The 27,385-nt window shown below is 39.3% G+C and overlaps 2 protein-coding genes across 35 annotated transcripts in view; one reads left to right on the top strand and one right to left on the bottom strand.

Annotated features, from left to right (window-relative positions):
- Positions 1 to 41: 41 nt before the first annotated feature.
- On the top strand, positions 42 to 22,099 carry TECR (trans-2,3-enoyl-CoA reductase). Of its 32 annotated transcripts, XR_014932733.1 has the most exons (14): positions 42 to 125; positions 8,788 to 8,838; positions 9,270 to 9,321; positions 9,706 to 9,750; positions 10,999 to 11,102; positions 13,072 to 13,187; positions 13,303 to 13,408; positions 17,426 to 17,498; positions 17,587 to 17,630; positions 18,818 to 18,875; positions 19,478 to 19,545; positions 19,625 to 19,713; positions 20,393 to 20,438; positions 20,548 to 22,099. XR_014932733.1 is itself a non-coding variant. In XM_085511262.1 (13 exons), the coding sequence occupies exons 1-13, from the start codon at positions 99 to 101 to the stop codon at positions 20,673 to 20,675; spliced, it is 936 nt and encodes a 311-aa protein (XP_085367388.1). In that variant the 5' UTR covers positions 42 to 98; the 3' UTR covers positions 20,676 to 22,099. The 32 variants fall into 32 exon arrangements, 17 of the variants coding, with proteins under 17 accessions (XP_085367388.1, XP_085367390.1, XP_015725507.1 ...); XR_001556864.3 differs by lacking the exon at positions 19,478 to 19,545 and having other exon boundaries at positions 20,312 to 20,438; XR_014932732.1 differs by lacking the exon at positions 19,478 to 19,545 and having other exon boundaries at positions 20,312 to 20,438; positions 20,580 to 20,778.
- Positions 22,006 to 27,385, bottom strand: part of ABCA4 (ATP binding cassette subfamily A member 4) — a 63,452-nt gene continuing 58,072 nt past the window's right edge. For all 3 annotated transcript variants that reach the window (XM_085511250.1, XM_015870010.2, XM_032446110.2), the window contains 6 exons: positions 27,160 to 27,301; positions 25,943 to 26,077; positions 24,671 to 24,774; positions 24,493 to 24,585; positions 23,900 to 24,149; positions 22,006 to 22,957 (listed from right to left, as the gene is read on the bottom strand). In XM_085511250.1, the coding sequence (XP_085367376.1) occupies positions 22,835 to 22,957; positions 23,900 to 24,149; positions 24,493 to 24,585; positions 24,671 to 24,774; positions 25,943 to 26,077; positions 27,160 to 27,301 (847 nt within the window). In that variant the 3' untranslated portion in view covers positions 22,006 to 22,834. The remainder of the gene's footprint in view (positions 22,958 to 23,899; positions 24,150 to 24,492; positions 24,586 to 24,670; positions 24,775 to 25,942; positions 26,078 to 27,159; positions 27,302 to 27,385) is intronic.

Below are 27,385 nucleotides of genomic sequence, written 5' to 3'. Positions count from 1 at the left end.
GTCCGTGCGCTCCCGCTCTCCGCGGGTCCCGGCGCGGGGCCGGCGCCGCCCGATCGTTGGCGGCACGAGGCTGGGGACGGCGCCGCGGCGGGCGCAGGATGGGCGGCAGGGCCGGCTTCTTCGAGGTGGGTACGAGCGGAGCCGGCCGTGCCGGGGGCTGAGCGCGCAGAGCCGGCCGGCCGCGAAGGGAGCGGCCGGGAACACGGTGGGTCGGGAGTAGCCAAATCCGCAGCGAAGCGCCGTGAGCCGGAGCCGCCGCTGAGCGTTCTGGCCCGGCCCGGGGCACGGCTGCCGGGCGGATCCCAGAGCCACGTTGCGGGGCTGCGTCCGTCTCTGCGTGGGAAGCGCCGCGTCCGTTCGGGTTGTTGAGCGTGCGGAACGTGCGGGGGGAGACGGACCGGGAGAGTCGGGAGGGCGACGTGCCCACTGCCCGTAGGACGAGACCGGCCAGTGCACAAACCCCTCGGAGTGTCCGTATTGCACAGCGAGGCGCTGCTGGGTAAATGCCAGCTGCTGCCTGCCGTGCTGGGGGCTCACGGTGCTGGGGGCTCACGGTGCTGGGGGCTCACGGTGCTGGGGGCTCACGCTTCGTGTTCTCTGCGCGAGACTCGACTAAAAATGAACGCGTTGTTTTCCCCGTGCAAAATACAGTAAATAAGGAAACAGTTGTTACTGTAACGTTAACAGGGTCTAATACAAATGTATAGAACCTGCTTCTTTCTCCACCGCTTAAAACTAGAGATGTTGCTTTTCAAAGGGATGGAAGTTTTCGTAGTGGCACTCAGCACACTGTGCTGTCTGTACCAGGTGTGTGCCCGCTCCCTGCCCCTCCCTGCAGTGCTGACTTCCCCGGAGTTTAAATGCCCAACCTTGTCTCCACCTCCTGCGCTTCTGGGCTGCCCCAGAGTCTGGAGCAATGAAGGTGCAGCAGCCGGCAGGTGGTTGATGCCCCTCTCAGTGTCCTCGCTGTCTGACCTGCAGCTTTGCTCTCCTGCTCCCACTGTGCTGAGCTTATTCACATCACCCGTCACTCTAAAGCGTGGACATCGTTGTTTTTACCTAATTCTGCAGATGGAGAAACACGAGAAACTGGAATGATTTGCTCCACCCCACTGGGCAGAACAGGAGCAGCAGAGCGTGCTCTTTGGTGTTTAATCAATATCCCATCTCTAAGCAATGCTAATCCAAATTTGGATGTCTCGTGAATTTACACATCAGCTTTGCGTGTCAGTCCTTTTTTCTGCATGGCAGATAATGGGCAAAAGCAGATGTGCCTAAAATCATGCGGTGTGCGTCACAGCAGACCTGAGGTGTGGCATGTGGACAGGGCAGCGTGGGGTGCTGCTGCCTATTACTTTCTGCGCTGTTCTCCCCACTTATTTGCTTTCTCTTATAAGTTCACGATAGCTTGGTGTGCTGAACTGCACTTCCTCAGCAAACATCCAAAACTGAGTTATCAAAGACAGAAGGTAAATGTTCCACCACTCCCAAGACTTCGTAAGAGAAAAAAGTCTCTATTGATACCACAAGTGGTAATATTCCCTATTTTGGATTAGTGTGCAATTCTATACTTATCTTCATACATCTCAAAACCATTCACCCTTCATTGCTTCTCTGCGGTGCCTCCTTGTAAGAATCACAGAGCACATTGCAAACACCAAACTCTTGCTATCTGGCTTTTTTTCTAATACAACAGTTACAAGTTTAGCAGAGAATTATCAGAGGTGGAATATTCCTGTTTTGGAGCATTTTATCAAGGGTAGTGTATAATCAGTTTCATGCTAAGTATGCGGGGAAGTCCTCTCCCTTATCCATGAATGGACCTACAAAAAGACAGGAAGGCCAGATGCTGGCTGTTCTTTGATGGGAGTATTTCTCAATGCTGTTAAAAGACCTCAAAAGTAGGGAAGGTTTTATTAACACTACTTTTAACAAGCCATTGAAAGGTAGATGCAGCTTTGGAATCACTTTTAACTTCTTTCTTTGAACTGTCTGTGTTGACAATTTAGTACCAAGAACTATGAGCAACAACTAAAATAAACCCAAGTATGCTGGTTCTAATGGGTCAGCACAAAAAGTCCAGACTGGCTGAGTGATTTACCTCTACTTGAGATGTCTGCATCAGAGCTAATAGTTGGTCAGGTCCCCTGTGCTCCTAGACCTACATCTAGATGACCGCCTGCATGCTTCTTGCTCTGTAGTCATGCTACAGTGGGTCTTGTTTGGGTGTCGGTATGTTTCTCATTTCATCTCACAGCTGTTTTATCACTGGTAGCTCAGAAGAAAGGTAGCAAGAGTTCAGAGACATGTGCATGCCTGACAGTGCTGCACCTGATCATTTGGAGAGGTTCACTGCCCAGAATGTAGAGATCTATGATAGAGGCTGGTATATAGATAACTGATGTTCTCTAGGAGTGCTCATTTATCTAAATGGATTAGAAAATAATTCTTCTGACCTCTTTTAGATGTGTTTCAAAGCTTACAGTATGGTTCATCCTGAAAGTGCCAGCTTTTTTCCTTTTCCTACAAAGGGCTTATCTGAGATGCTCAGACGTAAATATCTGTAGCACAGAGCTCTGAAGTTAGGCTGATGAGTTCTACTTTTTTTCTGTTTGACAGGTTTAGGTCTTCAAAAGCACTGCATGTAGGAAAAATAGAATGGTCCTCTGTCTTTCTAGAGGAAATATGCTTAAGCAAATACTGTAGAGAATCGGTGCTGTAAGAGCTTCAGTTGTAATTCTGCTTCCTTAACTGGTTTGGATGGGAAGTGCCTTTTGTAAGCAGTGCTAACAAAAAATGTTTTGGAGTCTTCATTCCCTGCGGATAGACTGAGCTGACATATGCAGTACTGCTAAAAGCAATAATGTACTGCCTCCCTCCTCCCTCCTCCCCCCTCTTCTTGCTGGCATTTAAAGTTTCTCCCCCTTCTGACTGTGATGAAAACCTTCTGAATGCAGGGGGATGGCTGCTGGCTGGCCAGCATTGCTGAGATGTCGCAGCTCTTGTTACAAAGGCTTCTTCCACTCAGAGCTATGCTGTCTAAAGCGCCGTCAAGTAGAGACACCGAGAGCAAGTGCCAAAAGCAGGACTGCAGAAGATTTTAAGATTCTGTATACTCCAAGAGCTGCCCAAGCAAGACGAGGCCAAGTGTGAGATATTTGAACAGTCATTTAAAGGGAAAATGCCAAAAATTGCCCTGCCATTTGAAAATGTCATCTGCTTTTACAAGTAACACACAGTTATCGTCACAGAAAGAGATGAGAACATGGGGAAAAACATTCCCCCTTTCTCTTCTCTCATCACTTCTCCATATCACTAACACTTTGTACAGACAGTTGTGCTGCTTCATTTAAAAGATGAGCAATTCGTTCTTTTTCTCCATGGAGCTTGAGAGAAACCCTAAATTTTGTAGAGGGAAATGTGACAATAAAATGTTACTTGGCAGGGAGTACCTGGAACCATTCAGGGTTTGAAGGCTGCTTTTGAAATCACAAGTCAAGAGAAAATAATGGACTTCTTTGGAGTATATTTTATAAAGTAGATGTGAGTACTGTGAGTTCAGCTGTCAGTATAAGAGCTCCAGGCTCCCCACACCTTCTGGGCTCCATCCCTTGCCAAAAGTCAGCAAACCGCATCTTGATACCTCTAGGTGAAAAATAATAATAAAAATAAAACCCTTCCCCCTCTTCAGTCTCTTTAGTTCCATGTTTGAAGTGTACCCTGGATTTACATTTTGACATCTATCCACCAAATAATTCATGAAAAGTAGTAGTGGAACTGTAGATACTGAAGTTCAATATTGCAGATCACAGCACTGATTCAAAGAAATGATGGTGTTTTCACAGAGAATTTATAAGCTTCTTCAACCTGAATAATATCACTGTGGAAAATAATCACTATGAGCTAGAGCCCTGAGCTATAGATCCTCTCTTTTGCACACGTAAAAGGCTATGAAGTGCTATTGAAAAATCTGGGTATCTGCTCAGTGTCACATCAAAGCTGACTTAGGTTCTCAGATGGAAGCACTCCAGCCTGCTTTATAGTGACAGTGATACTCAGTGAATGATGTGAGTCTTCAGCGTGACTGAGAAGTTGGCAGCGTGCAGCCCTGTGTTAGCCAGAGCAAGAAAATACCCACTGAGTCAGAATTAACTGGTGCAGGTCACTTTCCCATCTTGTGTATCCTCTTGGAAGATATCATGATAGCAAAAGCTGGAAAGCTTTCACAGGCTCTCAGGAGTCAGAATTCACTGTAGTAAGCTCTAATACACAAAACTCTAACAGCTGTTTCTATTATTACTATTATATTTTTTGGAGAGGGGATACAAATCTAGCCTCCCACTCCAGGGAATGAACCTTTACTTTTCTTCCTGACTATTCTTACAGACTCTTTCAATCAGTTATATAAATGGGTTTCTCTTTCTGAAGGATCATTTGTAGCCCTACACCTGTTTCTATTCACAGGTCCAGATCAAGAAAGCAAACTAAGCTTGCCATGCAGTTATGTTAGGCACCCAGCTCCAAGAGTGGTTATTACAAACTATCCATCCAAGTTTACTTCAACTCCAACCCTTCACTGGTTGATGAAGTCATCAGCTGCAGGGAAATGATGAACAGAATGTCAATGGAAGGAAGCAGTGCTTAAAGTAATCCAGAAAGATAGGGATTTAGAATTTGTCTTTGGTAGAAGATTCTGTCTTTTTACTGGAAAACATTCCCACCCTCCTTTCCTGTCTGTACTTTTTTGTCTCCTGAACCCTTTATTCCTTGGTGGCCCAGATTCTATGAGAGGAGTTGGTAATAGCAGAAGACAGTCTAAAGCAGATCTTCACTTCTTGGAAGTGTGTATAACCATTAGATATAAAGCATGAAGTTTCATTCAGAAGTAATTTAAATGCTGTGCTTTGTGCTGACCTTGGAATGAAGATGCTACTGGATGAAGGTCCTTAAGGATTGACATGCAAACATGCCTAGCTAACAAGTCTGAAGCAGGTGGAAGAAATGAAAAGATACTGAGTTTCAGCACACTCCAGATGATGGTTCTCATGGGCATATGTAGGAGCAGAATTTTGGAGGCTGAGGAGTAAAACACCTGGTGTGTGTTTTGTGAACCTGTGCATGTGAGACATCTATTTTATGAAAGAGAAATTTAACTGTCCAAGTATCACTGCATCTCCTTTTTTAAACTAGGTGAAATAGTAATAATATGCTAGTTTCATGAAATATCAGCTCTTCAGAGAGGTTGTGCTTTATGTAGTTGGACTACTGACAGAATAATAGCTTTCCATAGATAACAATGAAATAGTTCAGGGATAATCAATCTATTTTGCATAGCTCTCTCTTGGGCTGCTGAGTTCCTAGGCTATAAAACAAGCAGTTTAAGGTTGTTGCATTTTTTATTTTTTTTTTTCTAATGTAAAACTAAACCAGTACAACATCTGCTTATGTTGGTGTTCAGAAAATCACTCTAAGCTGGAGTTTAAAGTTTACTGAAACTGCTGAGTACAAATGACTGCAAATAAAGCTTCCAACAAACAGAAACATGATGTGTCAGTATTTCCTTAAAAGTTACCACGTCACTTTTGAATATCTGTTGATGCTTAAGCATCAAACAGGCTTGAAGCTGGGAGAATTTGATTTATTGTATTTTTATAATCCTATTAAAGAGACACCATCTGAAAAAAAATAAAAATCAAACAGTTTGCTCAACCATTTCCCCTCTATGGATAAACTTTTTAAGCCTCTGAATATAAGTCTAACACTTGAAAGTAGTTTTCTTGGCTTCCATCATCAGCTGATTACTTTGATCTTGACCTGTTCTAAACAATAATTCAGAATTTTTCTCTGCCCTTTACGACACTATCAATATTTGCTCCATATTCATGAGAACAAATTTGCCTTCTAAACATTGAAGGTCTGTCCTTGTAGTCACTTCCAGAAGTGTTTTAACTAACAGGTATCTTGCACAAATCTGCCTATTGATTAAATTCTATTCAAAATAGTTTTAGAGAAGTGGTAAGTTAAAATGCCTTCAAAAATTCACCAAATACGTGATCTACAAGTCACACCACACTAGTGCAAATGGGCTGTCTGTGTCCTGTTCTTCTAAACGCTTAAGGATGCTCCAAAATTAAAATTCTCTGAGCCATAAATTTATGTTTAAAAGGGCTGGTACACATCAGTTAGTGTTCCAAGAACAGATTGCTGGGTATCTAAAGACTGTTGCCAACCAATACATTAACTGACTTGGTGCTGTGCCCGAAGGCTGGAAACACTGTGTTCAGTGCTATCTAGGTTCATGTGGCTGGCCATTATGTTCAGAAAAGATAACATTTCATACTTTGCATCAGTTTTTTCTGTCTGTTATGCAGGGAACAGCTGACTACTGTGAGGACATTTTGTCACAGATAAGAGGCATGATGGTTTAAGGAAATGGTTACCTTCACTTTCACTCTGTTGTCATACAAATTTATACAGGCTGGAATGGAATCTACAGCTGTATTCTTGTGTTCCTCTTTCTGAAAGGGGAAAGCATGTATGATATTTCCTTAGATCCTAAAAGTAACTGATAGTAACCAAAATATTTCAAGTTCAGGAAGGACTGTCCAAAAATTCCTCATCATTGAATAACAGAGGTTGCAAAGGACTTCTGGAAGTCATGTAGGCCAGCTGTTGCTCAAAGCAGATGCAACTAGATCTAACTGCACTGGGTCTTGTCCAGCCCAGTTTTAAACACGTCCAAAGACAGAGATTCTACTTTGCCTCTAGGCTACTTGGTCAAATATTGGGGCATTTTCTTTGTATCTGACTGGATTTTCCCACATTGCAGCTGTTGACCATTGCTTCTCATCACTGACACTGCACCTTCAAATAAGTTTGGATGCATCATAGAGGCTCCTATTATGTTTTTGAAGAAATGGGCTGATACAGGAAGGTATGCCAGTTTGGCACTCCAAAGAGACATCTTGCCATCAAACCAAATAGGGATACAGAAGATCCTGGATGATTTGTTTTATTTTTTTCCATACTGATTCCAGTGGTTCACAGAAATAGCAGAATTTCTGCCCAAATGCCCCCAAGAAGAACACGGAGCAAAAGAAAATGTCTTGTAATTTTCTGTCTGACCTTGTGCAACATGAGAGTAAACAAAACAGAAGAGCAGAAAGATGGCCAGACTGCTCTGTAATTGGCCTGGAGAGGACTTCTCTAACATGGACACTGAAAGTCATAGAATAAAACTGCATGGGGAGGGAGATTCCAATCCAATATGCACATGCTGTCCGTGGGTATGAAATGAGGAGGAGGCTTCTAAACTAATCATTGCTGTAGTTAGTAGGGCTGCCCAGTGGTGTTCTTTGATACAAAATCACAGATCACAGAATGACCCGGGTTGGAAGGGACCTCAAGGATCATGTAGTTCAACCCCCCTGCCTAGCAGGGCCACCAGACATACACCAAACACACAAAAGCTGAGATACACCAAAGGTTTCAATAAACCTTGTAGCAACTCAGCATTACAAGGGACAAAAACTGATCTACAACCTCCAGGGTCCCTGTTTGGTGGGCTGTGAGAGTCAGAATGCTGTAGGTCAGTACTGCAGAGTAACACAATTCACTTCATTTGCTTTCCCACTGAGATCTCCCACAGAGGCAGTAACACTGATAATTTACATTGTTTCAAATATACATTAAAAAAAACCACAACAACAAAGAGAGAAATACATAACACCCCAATAATGTGGCATAGATTCTTCATGAATTGCAAAGGAGGAAAAGTGCTTACCTCCCTCAGCACCTCCTTTAGGGCTTATAGTGCACAGGTGGAAAATACTACCGCATTAGTATCCCTTGTGGGGATCAGATCTGATACTTCTGTCTGGAGCTGAAGTGCTTCATTGCTACACTAACAGAGAAAGAACAATTTGGTACAAGTAAAAGGAGGAAATAAGATACTCGGAGTGATCTCTTCAAAGAAACTGTTAGAAAGATTTTGGACTGTGACTCCGACTTTTAGTCAGGAATCATGTTTAAAGTCTACTGTTAATCTGTCCTCTTGGTCAGTTAATACCAAATGTAATTAATGGTAGACATTTATTGTAAAAATAAACAAAACCAAAGAACAAAACCCAAACTGGGGAATGACGGTCACAGTCATTTAGTGTGACGGATAAGCTTTTATTCTTCAATCTTAGCTGTACCACAGAGTTCCATTACTGGGTGTTTGATGAAAACAAATGGAATTAAAACACAACCAGTGTATTTTAAGAGCCTGTTGCAATGGAACTTTGAATCATCTCAGAACCTTCCTGCTCAGCTGTTGATTAAAATTCACATATTCACAATATTTGCTTCCATGCATATATGTGTGCATTCTCAAATGGTCTTTCTAGATTTACAAATCAGAACAGTTCTGAAGACAAACTGATTTCTTAATGATTTGTGTGAAACTTCTCTTTCCTTCATTTGTTCCTTTTGTGTTAGCTTAAGATAACATGAATATGCATATGAATATGCATATTTTGGTCAGTTAATTAGCTACTGCTGCTTCTGAATTTATCCAGGAAGACAATTTATTTGGCAAGAGTGTTACTTTTGTTCACAAATTGAGTTCTTTGAGAACCTGGCTGTGATTAAAACTGTTCTTGAGCACATCAGAATTGTTTCTAACACATAGAACGGAGAAAAATGGTGTCTCATTCTGAATAGTGATTGTGAATTTGATCGTCAACTAAAAGTTTAGATATTATGCAGTCAGTAGTTAATGATTATTGTTTTGTGTCCTATCAGGTGGAAATCCTTGACTGGAAGACAAAGGAACAATTATGCTTCCTAGATAAGGTAAAATAAAAATCTGCCCAAAACTTTAGGTGACTATTTAAAAATTGCTAGCTCTTTTTAAAGCAAAGTTAATGTTTGTGAAAAGTTTTCTGATAGCCCTCCTTTGGTATTAACGAGACAATAACTATTCATGCTTCATATGCTTCATACTTCTTCACAAAGGAGCTCTTGTGCAAAGAACACAATTTCACTTGCTTCTGTAAGATGGTGCCAGTTGTCCCTTTCTCATTTAGAAGCCCTCAAACTCTCACTGCTGCTGTAGTAACACTTTGAGTACTGCCACAGTAGCTGCCTCTGAAACAGATGCCACAAATCAGGTCCTCCGCTTTTCCTGTAAGAAGTGTTTTGAATCATTCGTACCAATCCTAATAGCTGTCTTCAGAAATATGCATCTTATATACATATATGTATATATGTTCTTTTTTGCCTAGGTGGAACCAAATGCTACAATTAGGGAGATAAGATCAATGTTCCATAAATTATGTGAGTATAACTTTTGCAATAGTTTGTGTTACATCAGAATATCCAGTATGGAAACAGGAGAAAATTATATAAGATGAAACATGATGCATACACACAGTAGGGTTTGGAATGAGATGATCTTTACAGTCTCTTCCAACCCAAGCCATTCTATGATTTCATGATAATGTGAGGCAACTTGCACATGAACGTGCTCACAGTGAGATTTCAGTACTAGCTTGATACACCTTTGTATTTTTCCTGCTGCACAGTTTGTTGTGGATGTTCATATTAAATTAATATTCCTAAGTATCTTCAAATAAATCTCACTGTATTGTGTGTCATTCATTGTAACTGGACAATCTAAAACAAACATTGTATATCACACAGTTCTTCATGGTTTTACAGATCCTCAGTGGTATCCAGCAAGACAGTCAATAAAGCTTGATCCAAGTAAGTACCTGTAAAGACTAGAGTCATAAAGCTCTAAGCAGTGGTCTCACATGGAAGGTGGACTTTGCATGGGTATTAGCTCTTAAAAATGAGTTTCCAGCTATGTTACTTAGCACTGTGAAGGCTGAAAAGGCTCCAAAAAAAATCTAATTCCTTTGAAGTATTGAAAAGAGGTTCATCCATGTGTTTGGCACTTGGTAATTAACTCAGGAGTCTGCATATTGTTCCAATGCATTTTCTAACTACTGATCACCTTTGCTTTAAAGACACGCAGCACAGATTTTAGACAATAATTTCCCTTATCTGCAATGGAATGATTCCCATAGAGACTCTAAACTAAGAGAGGGAGCACTAAGGAGATATTAATTCATATAATCCTCTGCTCTCAGGCAGGAATTAAAATTCCTTTGAGGTAAGCAAATACAAAACATATTGCCACGAATTTGCTGACAAATCTTGATGCCAGGTGGTTGACTGGATTAATGTAGCTGCAGGTATCACTGCTGGAAGCCTTGTAGTACATGGCTTGGGTGCACAAAAGATAGTCTAGTTGACAAATTACATTAAATCATCTTAGCGTTCAGTACAAAATGTATCACTTTGTTCTTCTGCTTCTATTAAGCTTAATTTGATTTATATATTCCCTTTAAAATTATGCTAGTGATGATTAGTTCATCATTTAGAATCTGTCCTTCTTCAAAGATCTACCTTTTCAGATTCCTCCAAATCCAGACATTAAAAAACTTGAGCTCCAGCTTAGTTCCTGTGGAATCATCTCTTGGCTGGTTGTTTGGAAAAAAAAAAAACAACAAACAAAATCAGGTAGTAAAAACCTCTGAAGGAAGGCCTTCCCTTTACAGCTTATCTCATCTTTGTGTCTATTGATGAGCAATGAGAAGCAGGCAAGAGAGAGATATGGTGAAGCTGACTAGGTCAGTGAACTATACTAAAGGGTAATGTCCCATCAGCAAATTCTGCTGTAGCAGTGATGAAGCAGGTCTACCAGACTAGGCAGACAGACAGGACTGGGAATTCTTCTGTCTCGGTGTGAATAGAAGACCTAGATCTATATGTTATCCCAGGGGGAATTCAAAATTAAATGTAAATTTCCTTAGAATTTTTAAAACTTAGATTGCAATAAACTTAGGTCAAAGAATCTCAGAGACTTTTAAAAGTACAAATGGAGCTAGTTTGCTAGCGTAGTTGATTTGAATTTCACTGAGATGTAATTACCTCTTTCCTTCTCAGAAGGAAAGTCCCTGAGGAATGAGGAAATCCTGCAGCACCTCCCTGTTGGCACAACTGCTACTTTATACTTTAAAGATTTAGGGCCACAGATAGGATGGACTACGGTGAGCTATGCTTCAAATCTGAGCCAATTTGATGGCTGTTTCTCCATAATTAATCTTTACATCACTTTTTGTCTCACTCCAATATTTCTGCATGATGCCTGCTCTGACAGTGGATGCAGGCAATGAACCCTCATTTGCTTCAGTTCATTTTATCCAGGGAAAGCAGCAAGAAAACATTTTGAATGTCTAGTTCCCTAGGAGAGCAGCAGAGGAAAACTTGCTACAGGTTAGTCTGGCCATGCTGAACTAAGGTACAGGTTCTCAAATATGTTTACATGTCTAATGCAAAATCACGGGGAACTACGTATCTAAATTCCTGTGCATCTCTCCTGGCAGAGATCAGGATTAAACTCCAAGTTTGTCCTGTGAAGAGGCATCTGAAAAACTTACCTGTCAATGACTCAGCTGACTTCAGTGGGAAAATTCATGAAAGTAAAATTAGTTGTTCATGGCTGTGTCCCAGGATGCTAATGCCAGGCTAATGACAGCTGATCATTCTGTAATCCATGAAGACCTCATGTTTACTCTCTCAACTTAAAGACAAGTCCCATCACAACACCCTCAGCAGGTGACCCTACATTCATGTTTATACAACGAGGTGATCAGTGACTCTTGAAGGTCCTTCAGAAAGTCCATAGTGCACATATTAGAATGACTTCTAATGAAACAGCATAGCATGAAGGAAAAAGGTACCCAGTAACTTAAAGACACGTTTACTATTTCTTACCTATGAAATATTAATAAAATATTGTCTCATTGATAAATAGATTCATAGGAGGCAAAAAAAAAATAAAAAAATCTACAAGTCTGAATCTTTAGATCAATTCTTTGGCTGCTATGCTGATAAGTAAGGCAGCTGATGCACAAACCACTAATTAGTAAGACGAGCAAAATGAATGACAGCATAGATTCCAAGACAAACATACTTGAATATACACCAAAATATCACACACCAGACTTCTTCCAATCCATTATTCTTCTTTTACCTTTTGCTCTCCCTCTCCTTCAATCTACTTCATTCAAATGTAAGCCAAGAAATGCTTTGATAGAAATCAAATCAAAAAGGCAATCAAATCCTACCTTTGACACTGAAAATGCTGATTCTATTACAGAAGTTGATACAAAAAGTTGTTTAACTTTTCTCCCAGTCAGAATAACTAAACACAGGAGAAATGTGACATATTTTGTGCTTTTTTGAACAACCAGCTTTCCTTTTTTCTCTAAAAAAAACCAAAATGAGGTGCTGACGTAACTTCCTCAGTCAGAAAAGTGGAAAATTCAACTGTTAATACTTAGCCCAAAGTCATTCTCAATATAAAGTGATGCCCATGAGAAATACACTCCCATCTGAAATGAAATTAAGTTAGATAATAGCTTATTTAGTTTCCTCTAGTTGTTACTTTGTTCTTGGTGGTAGTTGTTTTATTTTTCCAAATGAAGGATTATTTGAGCACAGAATGAATTTTCTGGAATATCTGATGTGCTAACTGCTCATACACATGGGGTCATCTGAACACTTGCAAATTGTGTTTCTATTTTAAATGAAATTCATTAATGAAAAATAAAGCACATATATTTCAAGATAAATTCTTCATTTCATTTTAACCAAGAATAAGTAAAAAAAGTAGGTTTTGAGGGCAAGAGGAGGGTGAGAGCTGCATAAGTGTAACCTGCATGCTCATTTATCATGATCTCTGGACTACCATGAATACCTTTACATTCCCATGCTGTGTCAGCTGCATTAGCAATGGCTGTTTGTATGCAGTTGAGGCAAATGCATTGCAAAACATTTATGTGCATGTCTACTGATTTCATAGCCTAAGCCCAATCCCGCTATTCTCCCTGTGCATCTCTAAATGCCATTCTGGGTCAGTGGAAGTATTTGTCCCACTGCATTACTTATTACAAAGAAACCAAAGCAGAACTACCATCTAATTCAGCTGTCTAATTATTTTCTCTCTTTTTGCAGGTATTTTTGATAGAATATACAGGTCCATTGTTCATCTATTTTCTGTTTTATTTCCGCATGCCTTTTGTGTATGGACTGGATGAGAGGTTTACATCAAGCCCACATCCAGTAGTTAAGTAAGTCCGTTGCAGGCTTGCGCTGTATTTCTTGTTAGCATTGTAGTCTTATTCCAAATGTCTTGCCACACGTTTTTTTAAGCACTCTTAAATGCTTTTGTCTTGCTGTTTCTAGCTTGGCATGTATCTGCCATTCTTTCCACTACATCAAAAGGTTGATTGAAACAATATTTGTTCATCGGTTCTCCCATGGGACTATGCCACTGAGGAATATTGTGAAGGTAAATTGTGACAGAATCTATCCATAGCCCCTTACGAATACAACCTAGCCAACCTATTCTCTGCCTCTGCAGCACAGGTCTTACTCACGAACCTGTAGTTCCTTCAAAAGATTTCTTAATGTCACTACTGTACAACCCACCTGTTGCTATACAGTTATTAACATTATAGTTTTCTCATTGCTCTTTTACAATCAAAAACTTTCTGCACTCCCTTTGTTTTACTCAGCTAGCTCCCTGGGTGTGAAGACTTTAGTAACAAAGTTGACTTTTAAGGTAGCACAGATAGGTACAATGCTGAGAAGTTTGTTGCTTTAAAACCTTCTTTAAAAGTCATTTTACATCTTCTTCCCACCTAATACTGTCTTTGTTGATAAGCAACTGTTAATTTACCTTTCATTGTTCCACTGCAAAGTAGCCTGGTTGTCCTGAATTTTCTTCTCACTCAGGAGCACCCCCTGATGTCAGTGCTGCTGTGGCATAAAGCAGCCATCAAGATGCAGATCCCCTATTTCCTAGTAGTCTACAGGGCTGCACGCTTATGCATGGGCTGTGTTTTTTCAAAAACATTAGCAATAAAGTGTGAGCTGCTATTCAAACATTCTCTTTAAACTCAGGAGAACAAAAGCACATAGTATAGCATCACTATTCGAGTAGTTAATATTTTATATTTAGACAGTCCCTTGGACTTTGAATTATGGCAGAGATACTCCAGGCTGTTTAAACTTTACCTTATGGCTAACTTCTTAGAGCTCTGCAGTGGCTCTGGTAGTTCTGGCAGTAGCTTCATGCTTTCTGCATGGAATGAGAAAGATGAGCCAGTGGATCCCAGAAAGAATCCTCTTCAGACCAAACAAAATGTCATTTGTACCAGTCATTCTGATCACATTTACTTTTCCTCCTTTTCAGGTTGGTGGTACTTGCTTTCATCTGTAAAGTTGCTCACAGTTCCTATCCCTGCTTAGCATTGCCTGGGGTTGATTTACTTCTATAATTTCCTTGACTTTGATGGTGTTACTCCAGAATTCCACCAGTCAAAAAAAAAAAAATCACATCCTCTTCCCTTCTTTCTCTCACACACAGATGGTAGCCAAAGCTTCCTACTTCAAGTGAATAATCACCCACAAAGCAGATGCTTATTTCCAAAGCAAAACAGAATGCTACATTTAAAAGGAGACACTTCAGTTTCAATAAGCAGAGACCTGAGACAAGAACTGATATGATTTGTGATTCCTTTGTTTGCCAAATGAAATAAATGATGCAGTAAAATGCAGCAAGATTTCAACACAAGCAGTTCATGCTAAACTAACATAGTATAATTCTAAGATTATTTTCTAGACAACATTAAGATAGAATACCTACCTTACCTGGACTTTGCAAATGACTCAGTAAAATAGGGATTAATACAAAAAATGAGCAGTGATAAAGGAACTAACTAAAGGAAAGACGATGGTGGCTGTACCAGAAGAGTTTTGGTCAAACCTTTAATAGTTTAGCAGCAGAATTCCTCAAAGGTTAAATAAAGGGTAAAAAGATGGGATATTTTTGCTTCCTATGATCATATCTGGAGGAAAGAATATGCTAAAGAAACACCATTTAAACCAATAGAAAACACAATGAGACAAACAAAAGGGTACATACTGGCTATGAGTAAACATAGGCAAGACACTAAGAAATAGTTTTGATTGTTATAGCAATAATGATAAATTAGAGGAGAGAAAATGGAAATCCAAACCAGAACTTCTAAAACTTAGGAATAGTTCATTCATTTATGGGATCTTTGCAATAACTGGACCTGATGGCTTTTTATTTACCTGGAATAAGAAAGATGCACAGAAACAATTCCCTTCTTTCTAATGAATTTATTAGGTCTGCACGTACTGTGCTGTTCCTATCTGAATCTCACTGGAGACTTCTGTATGAGCAATAAGGCTTCTAGTGACAGCTTGTCATGCGTAGTGTTAATGCTAAGGGCCGTAACAGTGGCAGACTCCACTCATCTTTAAAGCTCTTTTTGTTATAACTGATATATAACTTTTAATTCTTGTGGTAAATCATGTTCTTTGGATGAATAGTATTTGTTCAGATTAATTACAGCATGTATTTTTGGGAGCTGAGCCATGATCATTCATTTAATTATACTTTACAAAAAATCCATTGCCATGTGACCCATCTTGTGCCAGGCCCAAAGTTTGTCATAAATTGCCATTCCAAGATTACAGGAAACTGTTTTCACCTAAGTTTGTATGGCAGCTAATACACTGAGGGTGATGGTAAAAGAAATCAGCATTAGGAAGGAAGCATTAGTTTATGGATAGGATATGGACAAGACTGATCCTCACTGGAGTTGTTCCTCCAGCTCTGCTCCTTTTCCTGGATGTAATCACAGGGAGGTTAGTTAGTCTCTCCCTTCTTGTCCCAGCTGTAATTGTTAGTTAATAGTTTGCTCTTTCTCATTAGTTATTTATTAATACATAATCCCAGAGCAAAGAGTTGTTTGTTTGTACTACAGCATATCCTAAGGGGTCTCTATTTTGTCTGAGGTCACTGGTCACTTCAATGGTTCACTTAATTCTGAAAAGAAACTGGATTACAACAGAATGTCTGATGGGGATAGGGAGGGGGGTTACCCATCACCAGCACTTTCAGAAAAATTCACTGTCACTTTGCACTCAGTGTGGGTTGCAGTTGCTGAGGTGATCACTTCTGGGGGTATTATTCCTAGAAATGCAGTTCTAGTATTTATAAGATAGAAAGTCCACAAAATTCAAAGCCAAAAAAAAAAAAAAAAGAGTTTAAACAGTCAGGACATGAAAGATTGCAGTCTTGGATAAGAATTTGTCTGTGAGCAAGAATGGAAAGCTGTGAAGGAATAAGAAGACCTAGAAATGTCTAAGGTATGTGAACCTATTGAAAGGCCAAGGAAAAAGCATTAGCAGAGTGAGAGGATCGTAGCTTTACTCAAGAGAGAAGAATATAAATGGTGGAAGAAAGACAGAGCTCAAATTTGCTTTTGTAGATGTCCAGATAATAACCAAACACACCCTAAAACATGAAAAATGGAGGAACTGGGTTGGATACAGGGAAAAAAAAATCTCAACCCACAGGAGGCAAATTTATGAGTTGTCAAGAATGGCACCTATATAGTTGAAAACATAGAGGAGAAGGAGGAGTAGGTCAAGAAAGGACTTCCCTCCTGCCAATAAATACAGAAAGAGGAAGAAGATAACCTGTCAATGAGATACTAAAGGAACAGGGAGTGTGAGAAGAAAAACAACAGGAGGCAGACTAGAAAAACTAAACAACAGGTAGAGAAGGCAATTTTCAGTAGGACTTTTAAATTTAATTTAATTTATTATTATTATTTTTTTAATGAATAAAGCTGCTGAACAGGCTTTGGAATTAGTCAGGAGTGAATCAGTACAGGGAGAGCTCAATGGAAGCTGGATCACAGAAAGCCAAGAATGGCACCAAAGGGAACTAAGTGAAGATACCACAGTAAAAGGGGCAGAGGGAGAAGTCGTGTGTGATGATTTAAGAAAATAAAAGTTAAAACATGTGATGGGGAAAAAGCCTGATGAGACAAAGAAAGAGAAATATTAAGGAAACGGGCAATACAATGAAATAAGCAGGGAAGAGAGCACAGTGCCTAAATAAGGTTTTATGAAGCCTCAAGTGTCAGTAAAACAAGTTTCTCTTTTAAATAAAGTCTGTATGGCACATCATCTTTGGACGGCTTGTGAGACGAGAAATCTATTTACAACAGTAGATTCATACTTTCTAAAACTGTTTATAAACTTAACAGCTCTAAGAATATTTCAGGAAATCTTATCCTATGAGCACTACTTCTTCCCTCTCATTTTCTGTTTGCTCCTGCCTTACCACACCCAGTACCATCACTTGTGTGATGATTATCAGCAACTTGGAGGATCAGCCCAATTGATTGTTATCTGTGGTCCTCACAGTGAATTCTTTCCAAAAAGATGATACTAAAACAAAGAAAAAATCCCTGTTTTTCAGAACTGTTTGTATTACTGGGGATTTGCAGCTTGGCTTGCTTATTACATCAATCATCCTCTTTACACTCCTCCTTGTAAGTAGCATTACAGCTCTGAATATGATTCAAGTACTTCACTGGTTGTATTTTATAGCTAATCACATTTAAACATTTTGTTTTATAGCTTATGGGAAAAAACAGATTAATTTTGCTGTGATCATGTTTCTGGTAGGTCTATTGCTCTTTTCATAAAATTCTATAAATATGCTGGTTTACTTATCATGCTGAATAAGTGGAAGAATGGGTAGGATAAGCAGGTACATAAAACTAGAGTACTTAGGACAAACTAAAGCTTCCTGCCTGCATGTAGAGCAGATACATCTGCCACATTTTAATGTGATCTTGTACACAAAGGAACATTCTGATTAAGTATCTGTTCTAAGACTAGAATGGGTTATTGATCTGTTGGGATGATCTCTAGTCTCTAAAAGAGATATTCCTTTAGATGCAATCACTTGAAGGAGATGGAGCAAGAGGAAGTAAGTGTTGCAGGGGCATTTGAAGCCTTTTAAGGATTTTTTTGAAACAAAATTCTTAAGATGCTGTCTGTTCTTCCTCACAGTTCCTAGGAACATCTCCATAGTTGCATAGTGTAGCCAACAAAGATGTACCCATTTTTCCCGCTTGTGTCTAATTCACTTAAAACATCAGCTGTTCATTTGCTTTGAGAAACTAACACTCAAATCATCTTCCCAGTGTGAAAATTCTGTGAGGTAGTAAACTAGTTCTGTTTTATAAAGAGACTGCATGAAAACATACAGAGCTTGTGATAACACTCAGGAAGTCTGACCACCAGCCAATTGTTTTAATAGGCATGCAGTGCAGACACTGAAGACGTAATCCATAATTATATAAATGGGTTATTTCAATACACTTTCCACATAATCGATTGGGGAAGCATTATTTCAAACCAGCAGAGGAAGCTCAGTCAATTGCACTTCATGATTCACATTGAATATACTCTAGAGGAGAAAACTTCCTTTGAGTCCAACCCTTGGGATGTTGATGACTTTTGAGAAACCAAAACTACCCAAATGAAGTTTTCTGGTGTTTTTAAATATGTGAGACCAGCCAAAAGGCAAAGCAAGTAGTTCCTGGATTTGCTTTTACTTGGTTTATTGCCTTTAGATCACATAGGGACTGCATGAGAAGTAAATCTGATCTATATTTGTTGGCAAATCTCATGTAACATAGAATAGCATCTTGGTTATTTGCAACACCTTAACTCCTATTTTTCATCATGTTTACTACAAACTCTTTTTTTATGTTGTTTTTAAGTTCCCCAGGAAATAACAAAAGGAAGAAGAGCACATAGAAGAGAAGAATGTTTTTAACTGTCATACCTTTTCTTGCAGCTATGTGAAGCTGGAAATTTTTCCATTCATGTTGCACTTAATGACCTCCGGAGAGATGGTAAAAATTGCTTTTTTTTTTTTTCTTTTTCCCTTCTGTGCAGCGATTCAGTACTTCTCCTCCACAATTATACCACCTCTTGAAAGGACTGACTGATCCTGGAGGGTGCTGATACCCACCTTCTGACTGTGGTGCAAAATCAGGTTGTTCACACTGTAAAGATTGGATACTAGGAGAGATCAGGCAGTGCAAGAGATCCAACAAGAGGCTGTCAAAGAACACTTACCTCACTGTAATTTTTCTTGTATTAAAAAATTGCGCTGGGGTGACCAGCTCTATCATTTACACTGGTAGGGCAGAAGAAAATAGTACTGGTGGTATAAATTATACTTCAGTGAGCAAAGGAAAGTAATTTAACTAACTTCCACAGAGGAACAAAAGATCTTTGTGTGCAGTCTAAAAGCTCCTTGTGCATTAACTGAACAAGGGATAACAACTATGACTACTAAAATCCAATCCTATGACAACTGGAAAACACCTTTAACTTCTAAAATTAAACATACTTGAGGTAACATTTCATGGGTGTGATTACAACCCAAAGGATTGAGTAGATGTCTTTCTAATGTCCAGAGCATTTCCTCACAGTTATCCTGTTTCTTCAGGTGGGTCCAGAGGAAAATCTTGTTTTCCCACATCCTGCTTGTCCCTCGGACAGTAATAAAACAGAGAAGTAAGGCAGGTTTGGGTTGTCTTTGTTGGAGAGTAAAACAGGAGTTTAAACATTGTGTGATTTGTTTTCTAATCTATAGGGTCCAAAACTCGTAAGATCCCATATCCAACAAAGAATCCTTTCACATGGCTGTTTTTCTTTGTATCTTGCCCTAACTATACCTATGAGGTACGTATTTTGAAACAAAATGTTAATATTTTAGTTTTGCTGGATATCTCTTTGTTTCTTTTGGAATTCTAAACTCTGAGACAGTTCAGCCTGAGCTTTATTATAGCCACTAGACAAAATGCAGATGTACTTTGAAGCAGCAAGAACGTTGCAGAGAGGAATAGGGGAATTGACACTGAGGAAATGTTGCAGAGAAGAGATTGGGGCATCTAGTGGATTTAAAACATGTGTGGGCCCAGGAATATCAGTGTGCAAGAAAACAGATCACAGTTAAGTAGAAGATACTGTGGTAGAGAAAAATGGGCAAGCTGGGGATAAGGCAATATCTGCCAGGTCTTAATATCCATTTTCTTTAGTTATACAGTTGACTATACAAAGTTACTGTTTCTAGCATTGATGGATGAGGGACAAATGCAAATTAGGTAGAGAAAATGAAAGGAAGCTATGTTGTAATGCTTACACAATTGTCATGTTAACTATGGAAGCAAATATGAAGAATTTCTTTGTGATAACAAGGTATTGTTCACATTTTGGTTAAAAGATACTAACAATAGAAATTGATATGGCTGACCTTGGCTTTTTTATTTACCTATACTAGGACAAGGTTGTATTTGATCAATAGAGACATAAATGCAAATGCTGTCATCAGAAATATTTTAAATTTCCTTGGCCAAAACAGGTGGGGACATGGATCAGTTTCACTATCATGACTCAGTGTGTTCCAGGTGAGCAATGTTTTAGTACTTCTTCCTGGACTGTTGTCAGCAACAAGAGTTTGTACTTTCTCTGACAATTAAGTGTTTTATTCTTTTTTTCTTTTCCCATTCCTCCTAGTGGGGCTGTTCACCTTGCTTTGCTTCATTCAGATGACAATCTGGGCAAAGGATAAACACTACACCTACCTACGAGAATTCAAGGATTATCCAAGTGTTCGAATGCCAATTATTCCCTTTTTGTTGTAAGAAAAGGTCAGCTTCAATACTGCATGGGAATTCAAGAAGAAAAAGCTCATGGATTTTTTTTTTAATTCATAAACCTCCTGCCAAATAAATGAATTAATTGAAATGATTCTGGTATATGCTAAATCTCCACTGCTGAGGGAAACTGAATACACTTAGAAACTATACTTCCTTATATTCATGAATTCTTCGACTCAGAAGCACCTTCAAAAAATAAAACTTCATTGCAGAGCTGGTAGCCAAAAGTCCCTATAGTTCACTACAACCTGACTGACTGAGATTTCCCTGTACTAGTCTATTTAGATTGATACATCAGAGATAAGCTTGTTTGAAAAGCAGCTCCAAATTTAGCAGTGGCATTCTGCAAGACTGTGACATAAGTACACTGGAATGAGGACATAGCAGCCAACTACAAGAAAGCTCCACTCATACAGTATGGCCAGCTGGCCTGAAGACAGTTGTATGTTTTGCCTTCTTTGACTTGAAAAACAGTGTTCTGCCTGGAGGCAAGTGCTTTGTGACAAACAACATTACCAAAGAATAACAATTAGGCATTCTCTCAAATACCTGCTTTGGGTCTAAGCTCTAATTTGCCAAATGGATCTAAAGAAAGAAGAATATGGGATACAACATCCATTCTGTGAATATTATATATGTATTTGAGGGTGTTTATTTTGTTTTTAATATTTTTAATTAGTAAATTGCATACTGGTAAATAAGGTTCACTATATCTGATCTGTATCCATGGTATTTGGCCTGTTTTGTACAAGTCCTTTATATATTCTAAAGGATCCTAAAGAACATTTAACCTTGTATTTTTTGACAGCATTCTCTGAATAATTTCAGTGTACTTTGTGAATACATAAATTGACTGCTAGCATTTAGAATGGCAGCTCCCTTCCTATTTTCAGAGCCAGGGAGAAAAATCCACTACATTTTGAACTTCCTGTGTTTTCTTTTTCACAAGATGTTCAGTGGGATTTAGTTGGGTTTTGTGCAAATCTAGTAAAAAAAATATAAAACTGACTGCAATAAATTTGAAACATATTTTGAGGAAACTGTTTCAGAAAAAAAAGTGTAGATACTGTTTTGTTTCACAATGAATTTATTTATTATAATGGATGTATAGAAAGATTTTGCAACTATTTGTATGGGTGAAATCTGCAATAAATTCTAGCCTATGTTTTGAATTCAATTGAAATAATTATGGCAAAAGAGGAAGATTACAGCTGGTTGCCAAAATTTCGTGATTGTTTGTAAAGTACAAGGGAAGAATTTCCTTGCATCAACTAAGATCTACATATATTGAAGAAAAAACTAAGAAAGCAAAATATGTGACCCACCTTTTATTTCTGTATAGCACACGTTGGAGGTTTTTTTGAAAACGAAATGATTCTTGGATAAATGAAGCAATACATAATTGTGAATCTGTTTGCAATTTTGTTATTTTACACTAGTTTAATGGTGAACTAGATAAAAAGATCTAAATGTCACATGATTTCCCATTGTGGAGTACAAGCAGGCTGAAACTTCCTGAGCACAGCACAGTCACAGTCTGTTCACACTTTACACCCACTTGAGGTCTAGGTCATGGGAAAGAAATGTTTGCTCTTGTTTGTCTAATTTAGACATACTCTTGTTTAAATCCCTATTTGATACTCTGCTTCCATTTCTGAACTTGAAGATCTGTGAGTATTACGACATTTTCATTAAGATTTTTCTTTTAAGCAAATTTCTTGCCTTAGTCAGATTGGAATGAATTCTTCCCATTCCTGCTGACACAAGTTTTTTTCCATTGGCAAGAATGAAAAATAAGAGTTAACCAAGAAAATCTTACTGGCTGGAAAGAACCCAATATAGAGACTATTTTTAATTCTCTGTACATGTCAACAAGGAGGAATGAGGCTTCCCTTCTTGTATCTCATAATTAACCCTATATTAGAGAAAGATTTTTTTTCTAGAACAAGTACCTGCTTTTCTTTAGACATTTTCAGTGCGTATTGTATGTAATGTTCCAGGTAGAGCAGCAGAAGTTTGCCATTGCTAGGGACTTCTAGGCACACTTCTCAGAAAGTCAGAATAATACTGTGCATGGCAGCCTTTCTTTTACCTTTTCACTGCTCTGGTATGGCACACTAAATGCTAGTGACTGTAAGAATAGTCTATGCAACAGCCTGCTGCTGTGAGGCAGGGGTCACCTTTGTTTCTCTGTTGGATCCAGCTGCACGAGGATGCAAAGGAATTTCCTCGTCCTCCACCTGCTGCTTAGCAAAGTTCACAAAAACCTATGTGAAGAAAGAAGAAAATGACATCAACCGACTTGATGACCAATAGTGGAATGTCTCCATACATTTGTATTTTCTTGGCTTCTCTGTAGGTTAGTGACAGAAAGGAGAATCTGAAGATACGTATTGAGAACTGAGACACTGGGCATCAGCAGGGATCATTAATTCCTCCTTTATTTTGTTAAACTTCCTTGCAAATTCCTTCCTTTGGATGCAGTAACTTGTGACTTAAGATCCTATTTCATCTTCAGCAGGAGATGGCTTACAGGGCCTTGTACAATATAATTGAGCTTGGTGGTGATGAGGAAGAGGGGATAGTAGCTTAGTAGAAAGCTGTAAGGCAGCCAAAATGCCCCCCCCAGCACCCTCACCAATGCTAGCTTCATCAAGTGGATCATTAGCTACTCAGGAAAGCAAGCAATGGGGCAATCTCTTTAGAGATTAACTGGGTATTGCCAACAGTCCCAGTGGATTTTCCAGGCTCTATGTATCTAATTGCTTTTGTATAATAATATGCAACGGAGAGAACAAAGGCATTTACATAGATAACTCCATATTTCTATCAGCATCTCAGACTCAACACAACCCAAATCTCTCATACAAAATAAAACTGAAAGAAATATTAAATCATTCCCAGCTCAGTGAGGCTTAGTCTGACTAGCTGATCCTCTTCAGGCTGCTGCTCCTGACAGAACGGATTTGCACGAAATCTAGCATGTGGGAAATATTAGCTCAGCAGCTTTCAATTGGCACCTAATTCACAAAGGGAGTAATTTACAGATTTCTTATCTGATCCACCCCCCTTCATGAGGGTCCTGGGAGTTTTGTCTTTAAGGGAGGTTCAAGACAATTCTCTAAGCAGTTTGATCCTTCAGTTGTTTGGATACATTAACACTGCATTGCCTGATAGGCTTTCTCATGGATGATTTATTTTTTACTCACCTGATCTAATGTAGTTTGAGAGACAGAATATTCTTCAATATACAAGTTTTCCTTATTGGAGATTATTAACCGAAAAATCTTAGCCAGAGAAGAGGAGCAAATTTGATACTGCAGCATGTTGTAGTGTTTCTCTCTCTGTAAACTCCCTGGAAAGTTTATGCGTATGAACTGTTCAGCACGACTTGGATCTGGAGGCAGCCCAGTCTTAGGAGCCTTGATTTTCAGAGTCACAATGTAGCCATCTCCAAACCTGTGAAACACGTATGGATTTGGACACTGGATGAAGAGATTGTTTCATAATTCAGTTAAAAAAAAAATCATTTTTAGCAGGTATAAAAACATTACCAGTATGTGAAAGATAATGCCTAAGATATAACTTGGTAAGAAGCTCTATATTTGCCTTGCAGAAGTGACCTGTATCATAATGGACTTGAAGTGAGGTTCACCTAAATTGTCTGTAATACCATAAAATTGCACCCAAAAATGGGTCTATTCAAACAACAGCTCTACAGATTGGCTTGCTGTATTAAGAATGGTTCATGCCACACACACTAAGTTTACCCATTAAAAGCACTGTAATATATTCAACTTACTTGTATTTTAGCTGCTGAATTGTGCCCAGGCATCTGAAGGTACCTTTCACCATGATGGCTAAACGAGTACACAGAGCTTCACATTCTTCCATACTTTCAAAACAGAGAACAGATATTTGAGATAGAAGCCAGCAGAAAAACATCAGCTGCTCTGGGATTCTGAATTCCAACTCTGTACCTGTGTGAAGTTAGAACTACAGCTCGTCCATCTCTGAGCACACTCACAATAGAATCCCACAAGAGGCGCCGGGACTGAGGGTCCATTCCAGTAGTTGGTTCATCCTGGAATGTGAATGTTAAGGCAGCCGGATTCAGAGAAGCAGAAAAAAAATTAAACCATTTAGAAAGGAAATCATTAGAATCAATCTTGCATATTTGGGTTCTAGCTTATCACTGCTTCTCTACTGAAATCCGTGCCTTGAGAATGCACTGGCGCAAAGTAGTAAGGAAACAAATATAAGAAATCTCAGGTAAGAATACAGTGCTGTCTGTATAGGCCCCAGCAGCAGGAAAAGGAATGCACTGACTGTTATGACAAAGGCAGGCCTAAGTCCAAGGTCTTAGCTATCAAAAATGCAAGCCTTTGTGACACCCTATTACCAAAAGATTTAGAACCTAAAATAGAAATAAATGGAAGGAGATTCATGATATTAATCACATCAAACCGTGTTAAGTGTGGCTTTAAAAGTAACCTTTCTTATAGAAAGACAAAGGACATTTTGCAACCCAAGAAGCTAGCGAAGCTACCCTGACTTAGATCAGCAGATGATCTGGTCCTATATAGATCAGTTAAGACTTTTAGTAGCTAAAAAAAGTGAGAACACATTTAAAAGTCATACTAAATAGCACAAGGGACCAGGCTATGAAGAAGTTAATAACATGTTTCCTTGTAGCCTATTAATGAAGGCACTACTGCATATTCTAAAGGATATTTGTAGCAATTGCATTTAGAATTACCCTTGAGAAATGCAATTATGATAATTCATATTACTTGATGAGAACTACATTTTACCTTTTCTATAGTTCATTCTAAATTTGTATAGTTCACTTCAAAGATAATAAAGGTTGAATAAAGGTAGCTAACATCCTCTGTTCTGCTGGAAAAAGGAGCAAGATATATGTAGTAAGATCATAGAAGCATAGAATGGCTTGGTGTTGGAAGGGATCTTAAAGATCATCTGGTTCCAACACCTCTGCTGTGTGTGTAGGGTTGCCACTCACCAGACAAGGCTGCCCAGGGCCCCATTCTACCTGGCCTTGAACACCTCCAGGGATGGGGCATCCACAGCTTCTCTGAGTAACATGTGCCAGTGCCTCAGCACCACCAGAGTAAAAGATGAGGCAGAAAAGAGCTTGCGAGGACTATCAAAGATCCTAGTAGCTCTCCAGCAAGCAGATTTATGAGATGTCATACTGAATTACCACAGAGCTATATTACTGTGACACTTACTAGCAAGATGAGTGGAGGGCAGCCTATCAGTGCAATGGCAGTGGAGAGCTTGCGCTTGTTGCCACCACTGTAGGTACCAGCCAGCTGGTCAGCATACATAGGAAGTCCCAACTTCTGGATGCCCCATTCAGCAACCTATGAGAAAGACCATCTTTTTCACACAGCAGCTAACCCACAGCAGCCTGGATTACTGATACATCCCTCTAGCAGCAGAGAGTGGGCAAACCCATGGATTTTAGTGCTTTTTAAAAAAACGACAAACAAACAAAAAAACGAGCTATGGTCCAAAGAACTGTGATGATGAGGGAAATTCTAATCTCTTGAAGTAAAGCCACACTCCAGCATCAGCTGTAGAATTCTCATCTGTGCAAGAATGTACATTATTTTTCATCTGGAATCTTCTCTGTGTTTTATTTCTCTTATATGAATAACTTCAAAGACAAGAACAAAACAGTAACTGTATCAGTTCATAGCAGTTGTATCCTTAGTCTTAGGGTTGGCTCTGAAGTTCTCCATAGAATCATAGAATGGCCTGAGTTGAAAAGTATCTCAATTTTCATGTAGTTTCAAGCCCGCTGCCATGTGCAGGGTCGCCAGCCATCAGACCAGGCTGCCCAGAGACACATCCAGCCTTTCCTTGAATGCCTCAAGGGATGGGGCATCCACAACGTCTCTGAGCAACCTGTTCCAATGTGTCACCACTGTGTAAAAAACTTCCTCCTAATATCTAACCTAAATCTCCCATCTTTGTTTAAAACTATTCCCCCTTGTCCTATCACCCATGTAATCAGTCATTCCCACTCCCTGTTTATAAGCTCTCTTCAAGTACTGGAAGGACACAATGAGGTCTCCCTGGAGGCTTCTCCAAGCTAAACAAGCCCAGTTCCCTCAGGCTTTCTTCATAGAAGAGATGCTCCAGATCTCTGATCATCTCAGTGGCCATCCTCTGGATCCCTTCCAACAGCTCTGCATCTTTCTGGTGCTGGGAGCCCCAAGTACTCCAGATAGGGAGTATTTCAAGTATTATTAACACCTAAGATCCTGGATTTGATAGAACATTCTTGTACTTAATTCCAAATGACAAGAACCACTCCCAAGACTTCAACATAAGGCAAACCCAATTCGGAAAATCTTGCCTTTGTCATGAGGTGGGCTCACCAGAATCATCATAGACATTTGTTGTAACTATGTACAGATCAGAAGCAAGAAAGCTTTACCCTCTTGATTTCCTCTGCTGGAACACCCCGCAAGCGAGCATATAGATAGAGATGTTCTCGTCCTGTGAGTAGGTCATCAAGGGCATCAAACTGAGGGCAGTATCCCATGTTTTGATGAACATTAGAGATTTGGGTCAATATACTGGAAAAATAAAGAAAATAATATTGAATCTATAATACTAGATTTAAGGCAGTTTGAATAAAATCTGTTTTCTAGGACAAAACT

The sequence above is a fragment of the Coturnix japonica genome, chromosome 11 (assembly GCF_054131305.1).
Source record: "Coturnix japonica strain WE chromosome 11, WE-NBRP24, whole genome shotgun sequence".
NCBI classification, from domain to species: Eukaryota; Metazoa; Chordata; class Aves; order Galliformes; family Phasianidae; genus Coturnix; species Coturnix japonica.
Note: the sequence above shows the minus strand (reverse complement) of the source record. Positions and strands in the feature narration are given on the sequence as shown.

Bases quoted from the DNA above. Each gene is read 5' to 3' on its own strand.
- TECR (XM_015870021.3), top strand. From the start codon at position 99: ATGGGCGGCAGGGCCGGCTTCTTCGAG. The intron at 17,499-17,586 runs GTAAGTAGCATT...TTTGTTTTATAG, and splicing joins TCCTCTTTACACTCCTCCTT to CTTATGGGAAAAAACAGATT. The intron at 17,631-18,817 runs GTAGGTCTATTG...CTTTTCTTGCAG, and splicing joins TTGCTGTGATCATGTTTCTG to CTATGTGAAGCTGGAAATTT.